At 51.3% G+C, this 16443-nt stretch overlaps 1 protein-coding gene across 1 annotated transcript; it reads left to right on the forward strand.

Annotated features, from left to right (window-relative positions):
* Positions 1–1608: 1608 nt before the first annotated feature.
* LOC135274193 (uncharacterized) lies at positions 1609–4209 on the forward strand. The gene is made up of 2 exons (XM_064374518.1): positions 1609–2514; positions 2548–4209. Exons 1-2 carry the CDS (start codon positions 1610–1612, stop codon positions 2657–2659), a joined length of 1017 nt encoding a protein of 338 aa, XP_064230588.1. The 5' UTR covers position 1609; the 3' UTR covers positions 2660–4209.
* Positions 4210–16443: the final 12234 nt, after the last annotated feature.

A 16443-nucleotide genomic window follows, 5' to 3' on the forward strand; every position in this document is an offset into this window, starting at 1 on the left:
CTGTGTCTGCTCTAGGCATTCCTCTGACTGTGGACTAAGATATAACTACATATATATATGGAAATAACTGAGTTGTAGGATATTCTTCAGTCACTAATTCTGTAAACTAAGATATTATATATAAAGGATTATATGAAGGAAATAACTGAGTAATTACACTATAAACTAAGATATTTTTCAGGCACTAATTGTGCCAGGGATCTGCTTAGCTCTCCTTCCTCAGTGCCCAGATGGGGGGTACCCACTTCACAGGCCTTGGGGAGGGAGCTTGGTGGGAGGGAGGCCAGGGCCGAGGGAGGGAGGCTGGTGGGAAGGAGGCCAGGGCCACGGGAGGGAGGTTGGCGGGAGGGAGGCCAGGGCTGTGGGAGGGAGGTCAGCGGGAGGGAGGCCAGGGCTGTGGGAGGGAGGCTGGTGGGAAGGAGGCCAGGGCCACGGGAGGGAGGTCAGCGGGAGGGAGGCCAGGGCTGTGGGAGGGAGGCTGGTGGGAAGGAGGCCAGGGCCACGGGAGGGAGGCTGGCGGGAGGGAGGCCAGGGCCACGGGAGGGAGGCTGGCGGGAGGGAGGCCAGGGCCACGGGAGGGAGGCCAGCGGGTGCTTCTGCGCTCCTGGCACGCCCCGGCTCGCTCCAGCATTTGCAGCGTGTCGTGAGGAAGGGGCAGGGATGGGGCCCTGGCCTTGAGCTCCAGCTGTTATCACACATACAGCGGCTTGAGTCGCTTGAAGTCACGGCCTCTTGTTCTGTAGGTCCCAGTGTCACTGGTCCACAGGGTTAAAGCTCGGGTGGCAGAGCTGTGTGGCCCCCATAAGGTCAGCGGCAGCCTTTGCCTTCTGCCATGTAGCCTGACACCAGGGCTGAGACCATGCCCCCTGCCCAAGACCACGGAACTGCCTGGAGGCCGCAGCATCGCCTGGCTGGGGCAGCAGGCCCCGCACCCTGGACAGCTGGCATCTGTGTGTGGACAGTGCAGCCGGCTCCCCAGGAAGCCCCAGAGGTGGAGACGCCCCCACAGGAAACAGCAGAGGGGACCGGGCTGTGAGACCATGGCAGACTCGACTCCAACAAAACTAGAAACGTTTTTGAGATGGAGTCTCCCGCTGCGGCCCAGGCTGGAGTGCAGTGGCACCATGTCGGTGCACTGAAACCTCCGCCTCCTGGGTTCAAGCGATTCTCCTGCCTCAGCCTCGTGTGTCACCACGTCCGGCTAATTTTTTTTTTTTTTTTAAGTAGAGGTGGGGTTTCACCATATTGTCCAGGCTGGTCTAGAACTCCTGACCTCAGGTGATCCACCCACCTCGGCCTCCCAAAGTGCTAGGATTACAGGTGTGAGCCACCGTGCGGGGCCGAAACTAACGTTTATTAAGAGATGGTGCTGCTGGATGCAGTGGCTCATGCCTGTAATCCCAGCATTTGGGAAGCCAAGGTTGGAGGATTACATGAGCCTGGGAGACCAAGACCAGCCTGGGCAACATAGGGAGATCCCGCCACTACAAAAAAAAAAATTAGCTGGGTGTGATGGTGTGTGCCTGTAGTCCCGGCTACATAGAAGGGAGGCCGAGGCAGGAGGATCACTAGAGCCTGGAGGCCAAGGCTATGTGAGGCCAAGTGAGCTATGATCTCGTTGCTGCACTCCAGCCTGGGCAACAGAGTGAGCCCCCATCTGAAAAACAAAAAGCAATTAGTGGGATCCAGGGGCCGCGTCTTGTGTGCATTCCTGGGATCCAGGGGCCGCGTCTTGTGTGCATTCCTGGGATCCAGGGGCCGCGTCTTGTGTGCATTCCTGGGATCCAGGGGCCGCGTCTTGTGTGCATTCCTGGGATCCAGGGGCCGCGTCTTGTGTGCATTCCTGGGATCCAGGTGCCGCGTCTTGTGTGCATTCCTGGGATCCAGGTGCCGTGTCTTGTGTGCATTCCTGGGATCCAGGTGCCGTGTCTTGTGTGCATTCCTGGGATCCAGGTGCCATGGCTTGTGTGCATTCCTGGGATCCAGGTGCAGAGTCTTGTGTGCATTCCTGGGATCCAGGTGCCGCGTCTTATGTGCATTCCTGGGATCCAGGTGCAGAGTCTTGTGTGCATTCCTGGGATCCAGGTGCAGAGTCTTGTGTGCATTCCTGGGATCCAGGGGCCGCGTCTTGTGTGCATTCCTGGGATCCAGGGGCCGCGTCTTGTGTGCATTCCTGGGATCCAGGTGCCGCGTCTTGTGTGCATTCCTGGGATCCAGGTGCAGAGTCTTGTGTGCATTCCTGGGATCCAGGTGCAGAGTCTTGTGTGCATTCCTGGGATCCAGGTGCAGAGTCTCGTGTGCATTCCTGGGATCCAGGGGCCGTGTCTCGTGTGCATTCCTGGGATCCAGGGGCCGTGTCTTGTGTGCATTCCTGGGATCCAGGTGCAGAGTCTTGTGTGCATTCCTGGGATCCAGGGGCCGTGTCTCGTGTGCATTCCTGGGATCCAGGGGCCGTGTCTTGTGTGCATTCCTGGGATCCAGGTGCCGTGTCCTGTGTGCATTCCTGGGATCCAGGTACCGTGTCTTGTGTGCATTCCTGGGATCCAGGTGCCGTGTCTTGTGTGCATTCCTGTTTTGTCCGGCTCCGCCTCCCGGCCTCTGCTTCCCTTTGTTGCTGCTTCCGGGCTCCTTCACGTGGTCCTGGCCGACCCTGCCTTGACGGATGAGGCTGACTGGGACACCGGCCAGGTCAGGACCACAACTTCCGGGGCCTGTGGCAGTTGCACCTCCCCCTGCGCCCAGCTTTGGTTGGACAGGAGTGTTTCTCTCTTTTTTGAGACAAGGTCCTGCTGTCACCAGTGGCACAATCACAGCTCTCTGCAGCCTCCATCTCCCAGGCTCAAGTGATCCTCCCACCTCAGCCTGCTGCGTAGCTGGAGCTACAAGTGCATGCCACCATGCCCAGCTAATTTTTGTATTTTTAGTTTTAGTAGACAGGGTTTCACCATGCCCCTCAGGCTAGTCTCAAACTCCTGGCCTCAAGTGATCTGACCGCCTCTACCTCCCAAAGTGCTGGGATTGAGCCACTGCGCCCGGCCAGAGAGTAGTGTATGCGAGTTTTTTTTTTAAGACAAAGTCTCACTCTGTCGCCCAGGCTGGAGGGCAGTGGCATGATCTCCGCTCACTGCAACCTCTGCCTCCCGGGTTCAAGTGATTGTCCTGCCTCAGCCTCCCGAGTAGCTGGGACTACAGGTTCGCACTACCACACCTGGCTGATTTTAGAGAGAGGGTTTCACCGTGTTGGCCAGACTGGTCTCGAACTCCTGACCTCAAGTGATCTGCGCGCCTCAGCTTCCCAAAATGCTGGGATTACAGACATGAGCCACTGCACCCAGCCGGAGAGAAGTGTGTCTGAGTGGCTCCTGTTTATCTCACGGGACCCCGACAGCTCAGTCCACATGGCCCTTGTCTACCCCGTGTCCTTGTGTGTGGTTGTGGCTGGTGGCTGTGGAGTCCTGTCTGTGCTCCGCTCTGGCCGCGTGGCCTGCATGTGCCCATGCTGGCTCACCGTTGTCTGCACCCCTGCCCGGCCTCCTTGACCGCTGGGAGCACTGGGTCTGGAGCCGTCCCTTCCTCAGAGTGGTCGGAGGGCGTCCTGCCCGGCCTCTTGCCGTCTGGTTGTGCTGGGCAGGTCCCTCACTCAGTCATTGCACCTGAAGTCACGTGGTGCCATTCTGAGGAGCCCCATGGCCACGTCCCAGAGGGAAGAGCAAATTCCATAGAGGAAAGTGCTCAAAACCGGAGGACACAGGTGCCCAAGGGGTCCCAGCTGCGAGGGGGGCACAGGCTGAGAGCAGGCAGGGCCAGGGCCCAGGCTTCTGCCCCCAGCTGCTGGTGGGGAGGTTCTGGGGCTCAGGTGGGCTTGTGGGGGCGGCTGGACAAGGTGGGATCTGGCCCATTGGGGCACAGGATCAGCTGCTGTCTTGGTTGTGGGTGTGATGAAGAGGGCCGTGGTGGCTGGGCCCATGGTTGGTGGTCTGAGAGCTGGGCAGGCTGGGGTGGGCACCGCTACTTGAGAACCCGGCTTGGACCTGCCAACAGCCTTCATCCCTGGCATCTTAGTTGGTGTCAGGTGGGCGGTTGGCTGTGTGAACCTGGAATTTGGGGCTGGAGAATGGAATGTGAGAACCCAGAGCATGGTGGGAGGCAGGGCAGGGCCCTGGACGCGGTAGCCGGGTGCTGCTGAGGGGCCTCGGCCTGAGGCCTGAGCCTGGGCCCGCACGGTGGTAGGAAGTGCAGGCAGGGCGGAGGGGGTGGCTGGCAAGTGGGGGTGTGGGGAAATGGCGGGTCTTGGTGGCCAAGTAAAGACAGTGCTTCTGGATGGAGGGGCTCGTCACAGCCAGTGCAGGCTGCGATGCACAGGTGACCTCACCTGTGCTGCTGAGGATCATGCTTGGAGTGGGGTTGCACACCTGGCGGGGGCTGAGGAGGGCCGGAGGGCCGTGCTCTCGCCAGGTCTCCAGGGTCCTGCTGTAAGCTGCAGGAAAGACGTGAGATGCTGGTTGGAGGGGTTTGGGCTGTAGCCTCCTAAATTTGGGGCCTGTATGTTTTTTAAATGAGCCTGGGATTTGTTTTAATCAGGGAGGGTGATGCACAGGCTCAGGAATGACTACCTTGTTGAAAGAAAGTTATTTTATCCACAGAAACTGGGGGCCGCTCCACGCACCTGGGTGGTTGGGGTGGAGGAATGGGTAAGGCGTCAGCATCAAAACTACAGAAAAAGGCTGGGTGCGGCAGCTCACGCCGGCAGCTCGCGCCTGCGATCCCGGCACTAGACGTGGTGCGGCAGCTCGCGCCTGCGATCCCGGCACTAGACGTGGTGTGGCAGCTCACACCTGCGATCCCGGCACTAGACGTGGTGCGGCAGCTCACGCCTGTGATCCCAGCACTTTGGGAGACCAAGGCAGGTGAACCACTTGAGGTCAAGAGTTCGAAACCAGCCTGCTACACAGTGAAACCCTGTCTCTACTAAAAATGCAAAATATTAGCTGGACGTGGTGGCATGCGCCTGTAATCCCAGCTACTCGGGAGGCCGAGGCAGGAGAATTGCTCGAACCTGGGAGGCAGAAGTTGCAGTGGGCTGAGATCGCGCCACTGCACTCCAGCCTGGGTGACATGAGTGAAACTCTGTCTCAAAAACAAACGAAAACTATAGAAAAAGACGCACCTAGTGCAGTGGTACAGCAGCTGCCGTGACCTCAGCTAATAAAAAAAATGTGGGTCTTGAAGTGGGGGACTGGAGGGGATGCCGGGCTGGCGGGGGTACCGGGGTGTAGAGGACACCCAAGCTGGTGAGGGGCATTAGGCTGGCAGAGCCCTGGGCAGGTGGGGGCACTGGGCCGGTTGGGGTGCTGGAAGGGACCGCCGGGCTGGAGGGGGGGCACCAGGCTGGAGGGCTGGTGGGGGTGTCGGGCTGGAGGGGACGGACGCCCTGTAGTTTCGGGGCACAGGGAGGAAGAGGCCCGGGTGTTACTGGTGAGGGCTGTAGGCACCTGGCTCCATGTCTCCCTGGGAGGTAGGCTGGAGCGAGGCCTTGTCGATGTGAGAGCAGAAAGGAAGGGCAGTAGACAGGGGAGAGTTGGGGTCTTTCCTGTGGGAAAAACCTGCTGCTCATGACCCAGACTTCGGGAGGGTCAAGAGCCAAGTGGCCACAGTCCTAGTAACACCCCTGTGAACCGAAGGGCCAGGGCCTCACTGTGGGCATCCTCCTAGGGCATGGCCATTGACAGTGAGGGCAGAGCCGCCAGGTGAGTGGCTGTGGGCACTAACCAGATGCCCACTTCTGGGGTTTTTGTTGTTTGTTTAGACAGAGTTCCCTCTTCTTGACCAGGCTGGAGTGCAGCGGCGCGATCTTGGATCACTGTAACCTCTGCCTCCCGGGTTCAAGCGAGTCTCCTGCCTCAGCCTCCCCAGTAGCTGGCATTACAGGAATGCGCCACCACGCCCAGCTAACTTTTGTACTTTTAGTAGAGACAGGGTTTTGCCATGTTGGCCAGACTGGTCTCAGACTCCTGACCTCAGGTGATCCGCCCACCTCGGCCTCCCAAAGTGCTGGGATTATAGGTGTGAGCCACCACACCTGGCCTAGATTTTTAAAGACTTTTGTAAGTACACAATTATATTACTTGCAAAAACAAATTGTAGTGTAGGCTGGGCACAGTGGCTGGCGCCTGTAATCCCAACACTTTGGGAAGCCAAAGTGGGAGGATCATTTCAACTCATCCAAGGCCAGGAGTTTGAGACCAGCCCAGGCAACACTGCTAGACACCATATCGACAAAAAATTTAAAAAATTAGCTGGTGTGGTGGTGTGCACCTGTCTTCCCAGCTGCCCTGGGGGCTGACGCAGGCGGATTGTCAGAGCCTGTGAGGTTGAGACTGCAGTGAGCCGTGATCACGCTGCTGCACTCCAGCGTGCACAGAGCGAGACCCTCTCTTTAAAAACAAGCAGAAAAGGCCGGGTGGGGTGGCTCACACCTGTAATCCCAGCACTCTGGGAGGCTGAGGTGGGTAGGTCACCTGAGGTCAGGAGTTTGAGACCAGCCTGGCCAACATGGTGAAACTCTGTCTCTACTAAAAATACAAAAAAATTAGCCAGGTATGGTGGCAGGTGCCTGTAATCTCACCTACTTGGGAGGCTGAGGCAGGAGAATTGCTTGAACCTGTTAGGCGGAGGTTGCAGTGAGCCGAGACTGTACCACTGCACTCCAGCCTGGGCGACAGAGGAAGACCCTGTCTCAAAAAAAAAAAAAAAAGAGAGACATGGGCAGAGAGGAGAGTCACAGACCCACGAAGACAGAGCCCCAGCGAGAAGGTGGTGTGAAGTCCGAGCGCCGGCCGGGCCCTCCCCTGGGACCTTTGGAGGGAGCAGGGCCTGCCAACACCTTGATCTTGGACTTCTGGCCTCCTCCAGAGCAATAAGAGAATAGATTGCTGCTGTTTTAAGCTACTGAGTTTGTGGCGATTCGTTCTGGCAGCCACAGGAGACGAATCTACCCGCTTCCCCCAGCACCAGGAAGGCCGGTTGGGAGCTGGGCCCGGCGAAAGGGCAGCACCGGGAGTGGTTTTCCGGTGTCGAACCAGCCTCACCTCCTGGTGTAGCCCCAGCTGCGGCCGACGAGACGACCCTTTCCCAGGCTGCTGAAATCAGTTTGTTGATATTTTTGTCTGGGATTTTGCTTCTATGTTCGTGAGTGAAACTGGCCTATAATTTCCATTTCTTGTTATGTCCATGCCTGGTTTTGGTGTCAAAGGGAAGATGGCTTCAAAAGATGAGTATTACTCTTATTTTTTTCATTTCTAAAAGAACTTTGCTTGGGGCTGGGCACGGTGGCTCATGCCTGTAATCCCAGCACTTTGGGAGGCTGAGGCAGGTGGATCACTTGAGGTCAGGGATTCGAGATCAGCCTGGCCAACATGGTAAAACCCCGTCTCCACTGAACACACAGAAAAATTAGCCAGGCCTGGTGATGCGTGCTTGTAGCCCCAGCTACTTGGGAGGCTGAGGCAGGAGAATCGCTTGAACCCAGGAGATCGAGGTTGCCATGAGCCAAGATTGAGCCCTTGCACTCCAGCCTGGGCAACAGAGAGAGACTGTCTCAAGAAACAAAACAAAACAAAACTTTTTTGGGGGTAAAATTTGATCATTTCTTCCATAAGTGTCTGCAACAGTTTGTTACTGACGCCCTCTGGCTTGGCGTTTTCTGCGTGGGAAAGCTTTTCAATGGACTCAACTTCTTTTGTTATTCCAAGATGATTCCAATTTTCTGTTTCTTTTTGATAAGTTTTATTTTTATTTCTTTTTAAAATTTTATTATTTATTTGTTTTGAGACAGAGTCTCGTCCTGTCACCCAGGCTGGAGTGCAATGGCTCGATCTCAGCTCACTGCAACCTCCGCCTCCTGGGTTCAAGCAGTTCTCCTGCCGCGCCTTCCCGAGTAGCTGAGATTACAGGCGCCCGCCACCAAGCCCAGCTAGTTTTTTGTATCTTTAGTAGAGATGGGGTTCACCATGTTGGCCAGGCTGGTCTTGAACTCCTGACCTTGTGATCTGCCTGCCTCAGCCGCCCAAAGTGTTGGGATTACAGGTGTGAGCCACCGCATCTGGCCTATTTTTTGGTTTTTTACAGACGGATTTGCTCTATGTCCCAGACCGGAATGCAATGGTGAGATCACAGCCCACTGTAGCCTTGACTTCCCGGGCTCAGGTGGTCCTCCCACCTCAGCCTCCTGAGTAGCTGGGACCACTGGTGTGCACCATCATGTCTGGCTAGTTTATATATATATATATATATATATATATATTTTTTTTTTGCTAGAGACAAAGTCTCATTTTGTTGTCCAGGCTGGTCTCTAACTCCTGGGCTCAGTCTCCCGAAGTGCTGGGATTACAGGTGTGAGTTACCATGCTCGGCAAGTTATGTTTTTAAAGAAATCTGTCATCAACAATTTCAAAAGGCTGTTTCGGCAGTTGTTGTAAATATCCTCTCATCTTTTTAACGTCTGCTGCATCTGACTGCTGTCTGTTTGTTATGGCTTATACTGGTCATTTATGTGTTCTCTCTTTTTGGCTTGGCTAGCAAGGAGCTAAATCATTTCCTAAAACCAACTGTTGGCTTGATTGATGTTTCTGTTATATATATTTTAAATGCGATTATTTTTTCTTTTTGTTATTTCTTTCTTCTATATGTCTTGAATTTAGTTTGCTCTTTTTCTAATCTGTTGAGTTAGATGCTTAGTGGATTGGTTTTCGTAATTTCTTCCCTCATAATATGTTCATTCAAATCTAGAAGCCTTCTAAGCACCGATCACACCATTGCATTCCCGCCTCAGAGACAGAGCAAGACCCCGTCTCTGAAAAAATACAAAGTAGGCCGGGCACCGTGGCCCACGCCTGTAATGCCAGCACTTTGTGAGGCCGAGGCGGGCGGGTCGTGAGGCCGGGAGCTGAGCTGAACCCCACAGGTTTTCACGTGCGGCGTTTGCTTCGCTGTGAAACGGCCCCACGTGCTCTGGGCCAGCGCTGCTGCTTTGACTGGTGGGCTTATTGGGAGGCGAACTTCTTAACTTGCAAACATTTGTTTTTTTAATCTAGTCTTCCTTTTGGTAACCAGCTGAACTGCATTATCACCAGAAGAACATGATCTGCATGGTTGTATTCCTTTGAAATTCCTGAGACTCGCTTTCTGGCGCAGGCTCGGTCAGTTCCCGTGGACCTGCCGCGTGCTGGGAAAGCGCGTGTCCGCGGGGGTCCGAGCGCTCTGTGTGCCAGCGGGGTCACGTTCACTCTGTTGGTCACAGACAGCTGGAAAACCTGCTGCTGTGGGTGAGGGCCTGCCTGTTCCTCCTGTTAGTTGTGAGCCTGTGCTTTATGTAACCTTGGGTATGATTATTTCTGTGTCCGCCCGTCACCTGTCTGTGTCGCTGGGCGCACACGTGTCTTCCTGGTGAACGGAAACTTCTGTGATTGTCAACTGATCTCTACTGACCCTTTCCCCGAAAGCCCACTCTGACCTCACAGGCAAACAAGCTTGCTCTTACCTCACGCTTGCACTACATCTTCCGTTCTCTCCCTCCCTCCCTCCCTCCCTCCCTCCCTCCCTCCCTCCTCTCTCTTGCTGTCTTTCTTCTTTGACAGAGTTTCACTTTGTAGCCCAGGCTGGAGTACAGTGGCACGACGTTGCCTCACTGCAACCTCCACCTCCCAGGTTCCAGCGATTTCTGTGGCTTAGCCTTCCAAGTAGCTGGGATTGCAGGCACGTGCCACCACATCTGGCTACTTTTTGTATTATTAGTAGAGACAGGATTTTGCCGTATTGGTCAGACTGGTCTCAAACTCCTGACCTGTAATCCCTCTGCCTCGGCCTCCCAAAGTGCTGGGATTATAGTGTGAGCCGTCCTGCCCAGCCTCTTCTCCTATTTTCAATCTTTCTGTATATGTATTGTAAATGTAAATTCCAGAAACAGAATATATGTCTTATAATGAACTCTTCTAATGGGTTTGTAATCACTGATACATTTGGGTTTCAATCTACCATCTTCCTAGGAACCGCCATGTAACCATAACCTCACACAGTCAGCTTCTGGCATCTGATGGGCACAGGAACCTCATCACTATTGAATCTCCATTTTCCCAACATGGCACTTCTCCTGCTGATTTGCACCCATGTATCCTCTTTGGTGGAATGTCTGTTCAAGTCCTTTGCCCATTTTTAGCTTATTGTATTTACTACAGATTGATTTTTTTATTTTTGGAGACAAGGTCTCACTCTGTGTCCCAGGCTGGAATGCAGACGTAGCTCATTGCAGCCTCGAACTCCTGGCCTCAAGTGAGCCTCCTGACTCGGCCTTCCAAAGCACTGAGATTACAGTCATGAGCCACTGTGCCTGGCCTTACTGCTGATTTTTTTTCTTTTGAGACGGAGTCTCGCTCTGTCACCAGGCTGGAGTGCAGTGGCACGATCTCAGCTCACTGCAATTTTCACCTCCTGGGTTTAAGCAATTCTCCTCCTACCTCAGCCTCCCAAGTAGCTGAGATTACAGGCATGTGCCACCATGCCTGGCTAATTTTTGTAGTTTTAGTAGAGATGGGATTTCACCATGCTGGCCAGGCTGGTCTCAAACTCCTTACCTCATAATCCACCTGCTTCGGCCTCCCAAAGTGCTGGGATTACAGGCGTGAACCACTGGGCCCGGCTGCTGATTTTAAGAGTTAAAAAAACATGTATTCTGAAGCAAAAAAATAGGTGCTGGTGAATTTGTGCAGAAAAAGGAATGCTTATACACTGCTGGTGGAAGTGTAAATTAGTTCAACCATTGTGGAAAACAGTGTGGTGATTCCTCAAAGACCTAAAAACAGAACTAGTATTCAACCCAGAAATCCCATTACTGGATATATACCCAAAGGAGTAGAAATGGTTCTATCATAAAGACACATGCAGCACTATTCACAATGGCAAAGACATGGAATCAACCTGAATGCCCATCAGTAATAGACCAGATAAAGAAAATGTGGTGCCTCTACACTATGGAATACTATGCAGCCATAAAGAAGAATGAGATCTTGTTTTTTGCAGGAACATGGATGGAGCTGAAGGCCATTATCCTTAGCAAGCTAATGCAGAAACCAAAACCAAAATACGTGTTCTCCCTTACAAGGGGGAGCTAAATGATGAGAACACATGGACACATAGAGGGGAGCAACTGCCATTGGCCTATCGGAGGGTGGAGGGTGGGGGGAGGGAGAGGATCAGGTAAATAACGAATGAGTACAAAGGCTTAGTACCTGGGTGAACTAATCTGTACAACAAACCCTCTTTACACAAGTTAACCATATAACAGACCTGCACGTGTTTGTTGTTCACTCCTGAACATAAAGGTTAAATAATTATATATGTCTATTCTGCAAGCAAATCTTTTGTTTGATATGTGACTCACAAGTGATGTGGTTGGGCGGTGTCCCCACCCAAATCTCTTCATTGTAGTTCCCATAATCCCCACATGTGGGAGGGACCCGGTGGGAGGTAATTGAATCTTGGGGGCGGTTACCCCCATGCTACTCTTCTCTTGATAGTGAGTTCTCACGAGGTCTGATGGTTTTATAAGGGACTTTTCCCGCTTCCTTCTCCTGCCGCCATGTGAAGAAGGATGTGTTTGCTTCCCCTTCCGCCACGATTCTAAGTCTCCTGAGGCCTCCCCAGGCATGCGGAACTGTGAGTCAATGAAACCTTTTTCCTTTATAAGTTACCCAGTCTTGGGTATTTCTTCATAGCAGCGTGAGAACGGACTCATACACTATACTTTCTCCAGTGTATAACTTGTCTTTTCATTCTCTTAACAGTGACTTTTACACGGAAAAAAAGGTTTAAATTTTGATGAAATCCAATTTATCAATTTCTCTTTTATGGATTGAGCTTTTGTTGTTGTGTTTAACAATATTTTTAGCCTTGGCCCAGGTTGTGAAGATTTCTTCTTTTTCTTCTAAAGGTTTTGTAGCTTTCTGCTTGACATTTAGACCTGTGATCATTTTGAGTTAATTTTTGCATAAGGAATGAGGATCTAGGCTGAGGATCCTTTTTTCCCCCCAAACAGATGTCCAGTTTGGTGAAAAGACTATCTTTCCAATGTCAGTTCACCTTTGCACTTTAGTTAAAAATTAATTACTGCTTTCAAAAAGCTAGGAGTGGAAGGGAATTTCCTCAACCTGATGAAAGAGGTCTGCTAAGCCCCACAGCTAACATTCTACTTGATGGTAAAAGGCAGGATGCTCTCCGCCTGGGATCAAAAACAAGAGCAGGATGTCTCCTCTCACTTCTCAGCATCGTACTGGACGCTGTAGCCAAGGCAATTCAGCAAGTCAAAGGAATAAAGGACATCCAGATCAGAAAGGAAGACGTGAAACTCTCTCTCTGCAGATGACATAGTCTTATATATAGAAAATCCTCAGAAATGCACTAAAAATACTAGCACTAATAAAGAAGTTCATCAAGGTTGCAGAATCCTGTGATCGCTGTGCAAACATCCATGGTATTTCTCTGCACTAGCCGTGAGCAACTGAAATCAAGTCAAAAAATCCCATTTATAGCAGAGTAAAAAAGAATTAAACACAGATTCTACGGAAGAAGCGTAAAACGGCCACGTACGGTGTATATTCTGCTAAAAAAGAACTGTAAACCGTGTGCTCTGAAAACGACAAAACGTTCTTGAAAGAAATTAAAGAAGACCTGACTAAGGAAATATAAGGACACTCTGTTCATCACAAACTGACCTTCAGACTTAATGCAATCCCTATCAAAACCACACGTGGCTTCTTTGGTTGTGGCAGAAATTGACAAGCGGATTCTGAAATTCACAGGGAAATGCAAGAGATCCAGGGCAGCCAAACCAGTGTTTCTTCTGTTTTGTTTTGAGACGGAGTCTTGCTCTGTTGCCCAGGCTGGAGTACTGTGGTGAGATCTTGGCTCACTGCAACCTCTGCCTCCCAGGTTCAAGCGATTCTCTTGCCTCAGCCTCCCGAGTGGCTGGGATTACAGGTGCTCACCAGCACGCTTGGCTAATTTTTGTATTTTTAGTAAAGATGGGGTTTCACCATGTTGGCCAGGCTGGTCTTGACTGAACTCCTGGCTTCAAGCGATCCACCCGCCTCCACCTCCCAAAGCGCTGGGATTACAGAGTGAGCCACTACACCTGGCCTCAAAATGGTCTTGAAGAAAACAGGTGGAGGGTCTACAGTTCCTAATGTCAACACTTACTACCAAGCTGCAGAAGTCAGGACAATGAGGGGCTCAGAAGGACAGACTTACCGATCACTGCAACAGAGTGGAGAATCCAGAAATAAATGCTTATGTGTTTATGGCCAATTGATTTTTGAAAAGGATGTCAAGACCATTGAAGGGGAAAGAATCGTCTTTTCACCAAATGGTGCTGGGTTTGTGCTCCAGGGCTTTCCTAACAAAGCACAAACGGGCGCGCAGACCACAGGAGTTCATTCTCTATGCTCTGGAAGCTAGAAACCCAAGATCAAGGTGTCTGCAGGGCTGGTGTTGCTGAAACTGACCCAACGGTCCCATAGACTGTTCTTTTTGAAAACACAGAGATTGACCCTCTGGTCTTAAAGCTTGAAACTTTTGTTTTATCTGACTTTCTTCCTCAGCCAAGAAATTTTCAGGCCTCTCAAAAAAGTATCAAAGAACTGAAACTCCCCAGGCCAAGGCACAGATACTGGACCCCTCATTCACCATGATTTCTTCCTTGCATGGTATGGCTGGGCTGTGTCCACCCAAATCTCAATTTGAATTGTATCTCCCAGAATTCCCGTGTGTTGTGGGAGGGACGCAGGGGGTAATTGAATTATGGGGGCCAGTCTTTCCCATGCAATTCTCTTGATACTGAATAAGTCTCACGAGATTTGATGGTTTATGGGGAATTTCTGCTTTTGCTTCTCTCTCATTTTCTCTTGCTGCTGCCACGGAAGAAGTGCCTTTCACCTGCCACCATGATTCGGTGAACTCCTCAGCTGTGTGGGACTGTCAGTCCACTTAAACCTTTTTTTTGTTCCCAATTTCAGGTATGTCTTTATCAGCAGCATGAAAACGAACTAATACATTGCCCCTCCCTAGTTCTTGTTTTCTTACATATTGTTAGGTTTCTTCCCTGCGATGTGAACTCCTGGTTCTAGTCGGTCAGGAGATGGATTTGAGACTGAGCTCCCATCGCCTTGGCTCAGCACCTGATTAAAGCCTTCTTCCTTGGCCACACTTGGCACCTCAGTGATTGGCTTGCTGTGCGCAAGCAGCGGGACTTGGACCGAAACGCTGGTGTGTCAGTAACGTTGCCAGCAACTCTCAGCTTGCAGCTGCTTCCCTCCAGCCTCTGTCTGTCCTCACTCAGCCTTCTTTCCGACGTGTGTGTCCGTCTTCAAGACTCTTTCTTCCTATAAGGACGCAGCCATTGGATGTAGGCCACCCCAGTCCAACGTGATCTCAACTTAACTCGATTAGATCCACAAAGATCCTATTTTCAAATAAGGTCACATTCACAGGTACCACGGCCAGGACCTAAACATACCCTTTTGGGAGCCATGATTTAGCCCACAACAAATCCCTTCTTTGCAACAGACATGGAATTTAACTTGAAAATGCATCACAGACCTAAACGTAAAACCTAAAACCATAAAACTTCTAGAAGAAAACAGGAGAAAATCTTTGTGAACTTGGATTATGCAAAAGCTTCTTAGGACACAGAAAAGCACAAGCAACAAAATAAAAGATAGATAAATTGGGTTTAATTAAAATAGAAGTTTCTTGGCCAGGTGCGGTGGCTCACATCTGTAATCCCAGCACTTTGGGAGGCCGGGGCGGGCCGATCATGATGTTGGGAGTTTGAGACCATCCTGGCCAACATCTCTACTAAAAATACAAAAATTAGCTGGGCATGGTGGCTCTCGCCTGTAGTCCCAGCTACTCGGGAGGCTGAGGCAGGAGAATAGCTTGAACCTGTGAGGTGAAGGTTGCAGTGAGCCAAGATTGCACCATTGCACTCCAGCCTAGGTGACAAAAGCAAAACTCGTGTCTTAAAAAAAGAAAAAAAAGGGCCGGGCGTGGTGGCTCAGGCCTGTAATCCAAACACTTTGGAGGCCAAGGCAGGCGGATCACCTGAGGTTGGGAGTTCAAGACCAGCCTGATCAATATGGTGAAACCCTGTCTTAAAAATAATAATAATAATAAAGAAAAAAAGAAGTTTCTGCCCAGGTGCGGTGGCTCACTGCTGTAATCCTAGCACTTTGGGAGGCTGAGGTGGGCGGATCACGACATCAGGAGTTCGAGACCAGACTGGTCACCATGGTGAAACCTTGTCTCTACTAAAAATACAAAAATTGGCACACACCTATAATCCCAGCTACCTGGGAGGCTGAGGCAGGAGAGTCGCTTGAACCTGGGAGGTAGAGGTTGCAGTGAGCTGAGATTGCACCTCTGCACTCCAGCCTGGGTGACAGAGAGAGACCCTGTCTCAAAAAAACGGTTGAGACCGGGCGTGGTGGCTCACGCCTGTAATCCCAGCACTTTGAGAGACTTAGGCAAGTGGACTGCCTGAGGTCAGGAGTTTGAGACCAGCCTGGCCAACATGGTGAAACCCTGTCTCTATTAAAGATACAAAATTTAGCTGGGTGTGGTGGCGGGTGCCTGTATTTCCATCTACTTGGGAGGCTGAGGCATGAGAATTGATTGAACCTGGGAGGTAGAGGTTGCAGTGAGCTGAGATTGTGCCATAGCACTCCAACCTGGATGACAGAGCATGACTCTGTCTAAAAAAAAAGTTGAAAAGACAACACACAAAATGGGAAAAACATTTGCAAATCATGTATGTGATAAGAGAATTGTATCCAGAACATATAAGGAACTCTTAGAATGGAAGAGTAAGAGGATAAATAACCCAATGGAAAAATGTGCAAAGGACTTGGACAGACATTTCTCCGAAGGAGATATGCAAATGACCCATAAACACGTGACCCAGTGCCCAGTGCCATTAGCCATCAGGGCAATGCAACTCAGAGCCAGAGTGAGGCAGCATTTCACACCCACCATGGTGGCTACGATGAAAAACACTGACAGTAACAAGTGTTGGCAAGGATGTGAAGAAACTGGACTCTTCATACGTTGCTGATGGAAACGTAAAGTGATCCGAAAAGCGGCACTTCCCGAGAACGTTAAACACAGAGTGACATACGGCCTGGCCACCGCACTGCTACATGGGTGCCTAGGAGAAATAAGCACAGGTCCGCATCAGATTTTCTACTCAAGTGTCCATAGCCACGTCCGTGATAACCAGAAGATGGAAACACCCAAACGAGGTAACAAAAGAATGGAATATGATTTGCGATGCAAAGGAAGGAATAACGACACGCTGCAACACGAACGTGGGTGAACACGTCGTGCTTAGCAGGTTAA

Source organism: Aotus nancymaae, unplaced genomic scaffold, assembly GCF_030222135.1.
Source record: "Aotus nancymaae isolate 86718 unplaced genomic scaffold, 86718_ANA_hifiasm-v0.15.2.pri h1tg000011l, whole genome shotgun sequence".
Classification (NCBI taxonomy): Eukaryota; Metazoa; Chordata; class Mammalia; order Primates; family Aotidae; genus Aotus; species Aotus nancymaae.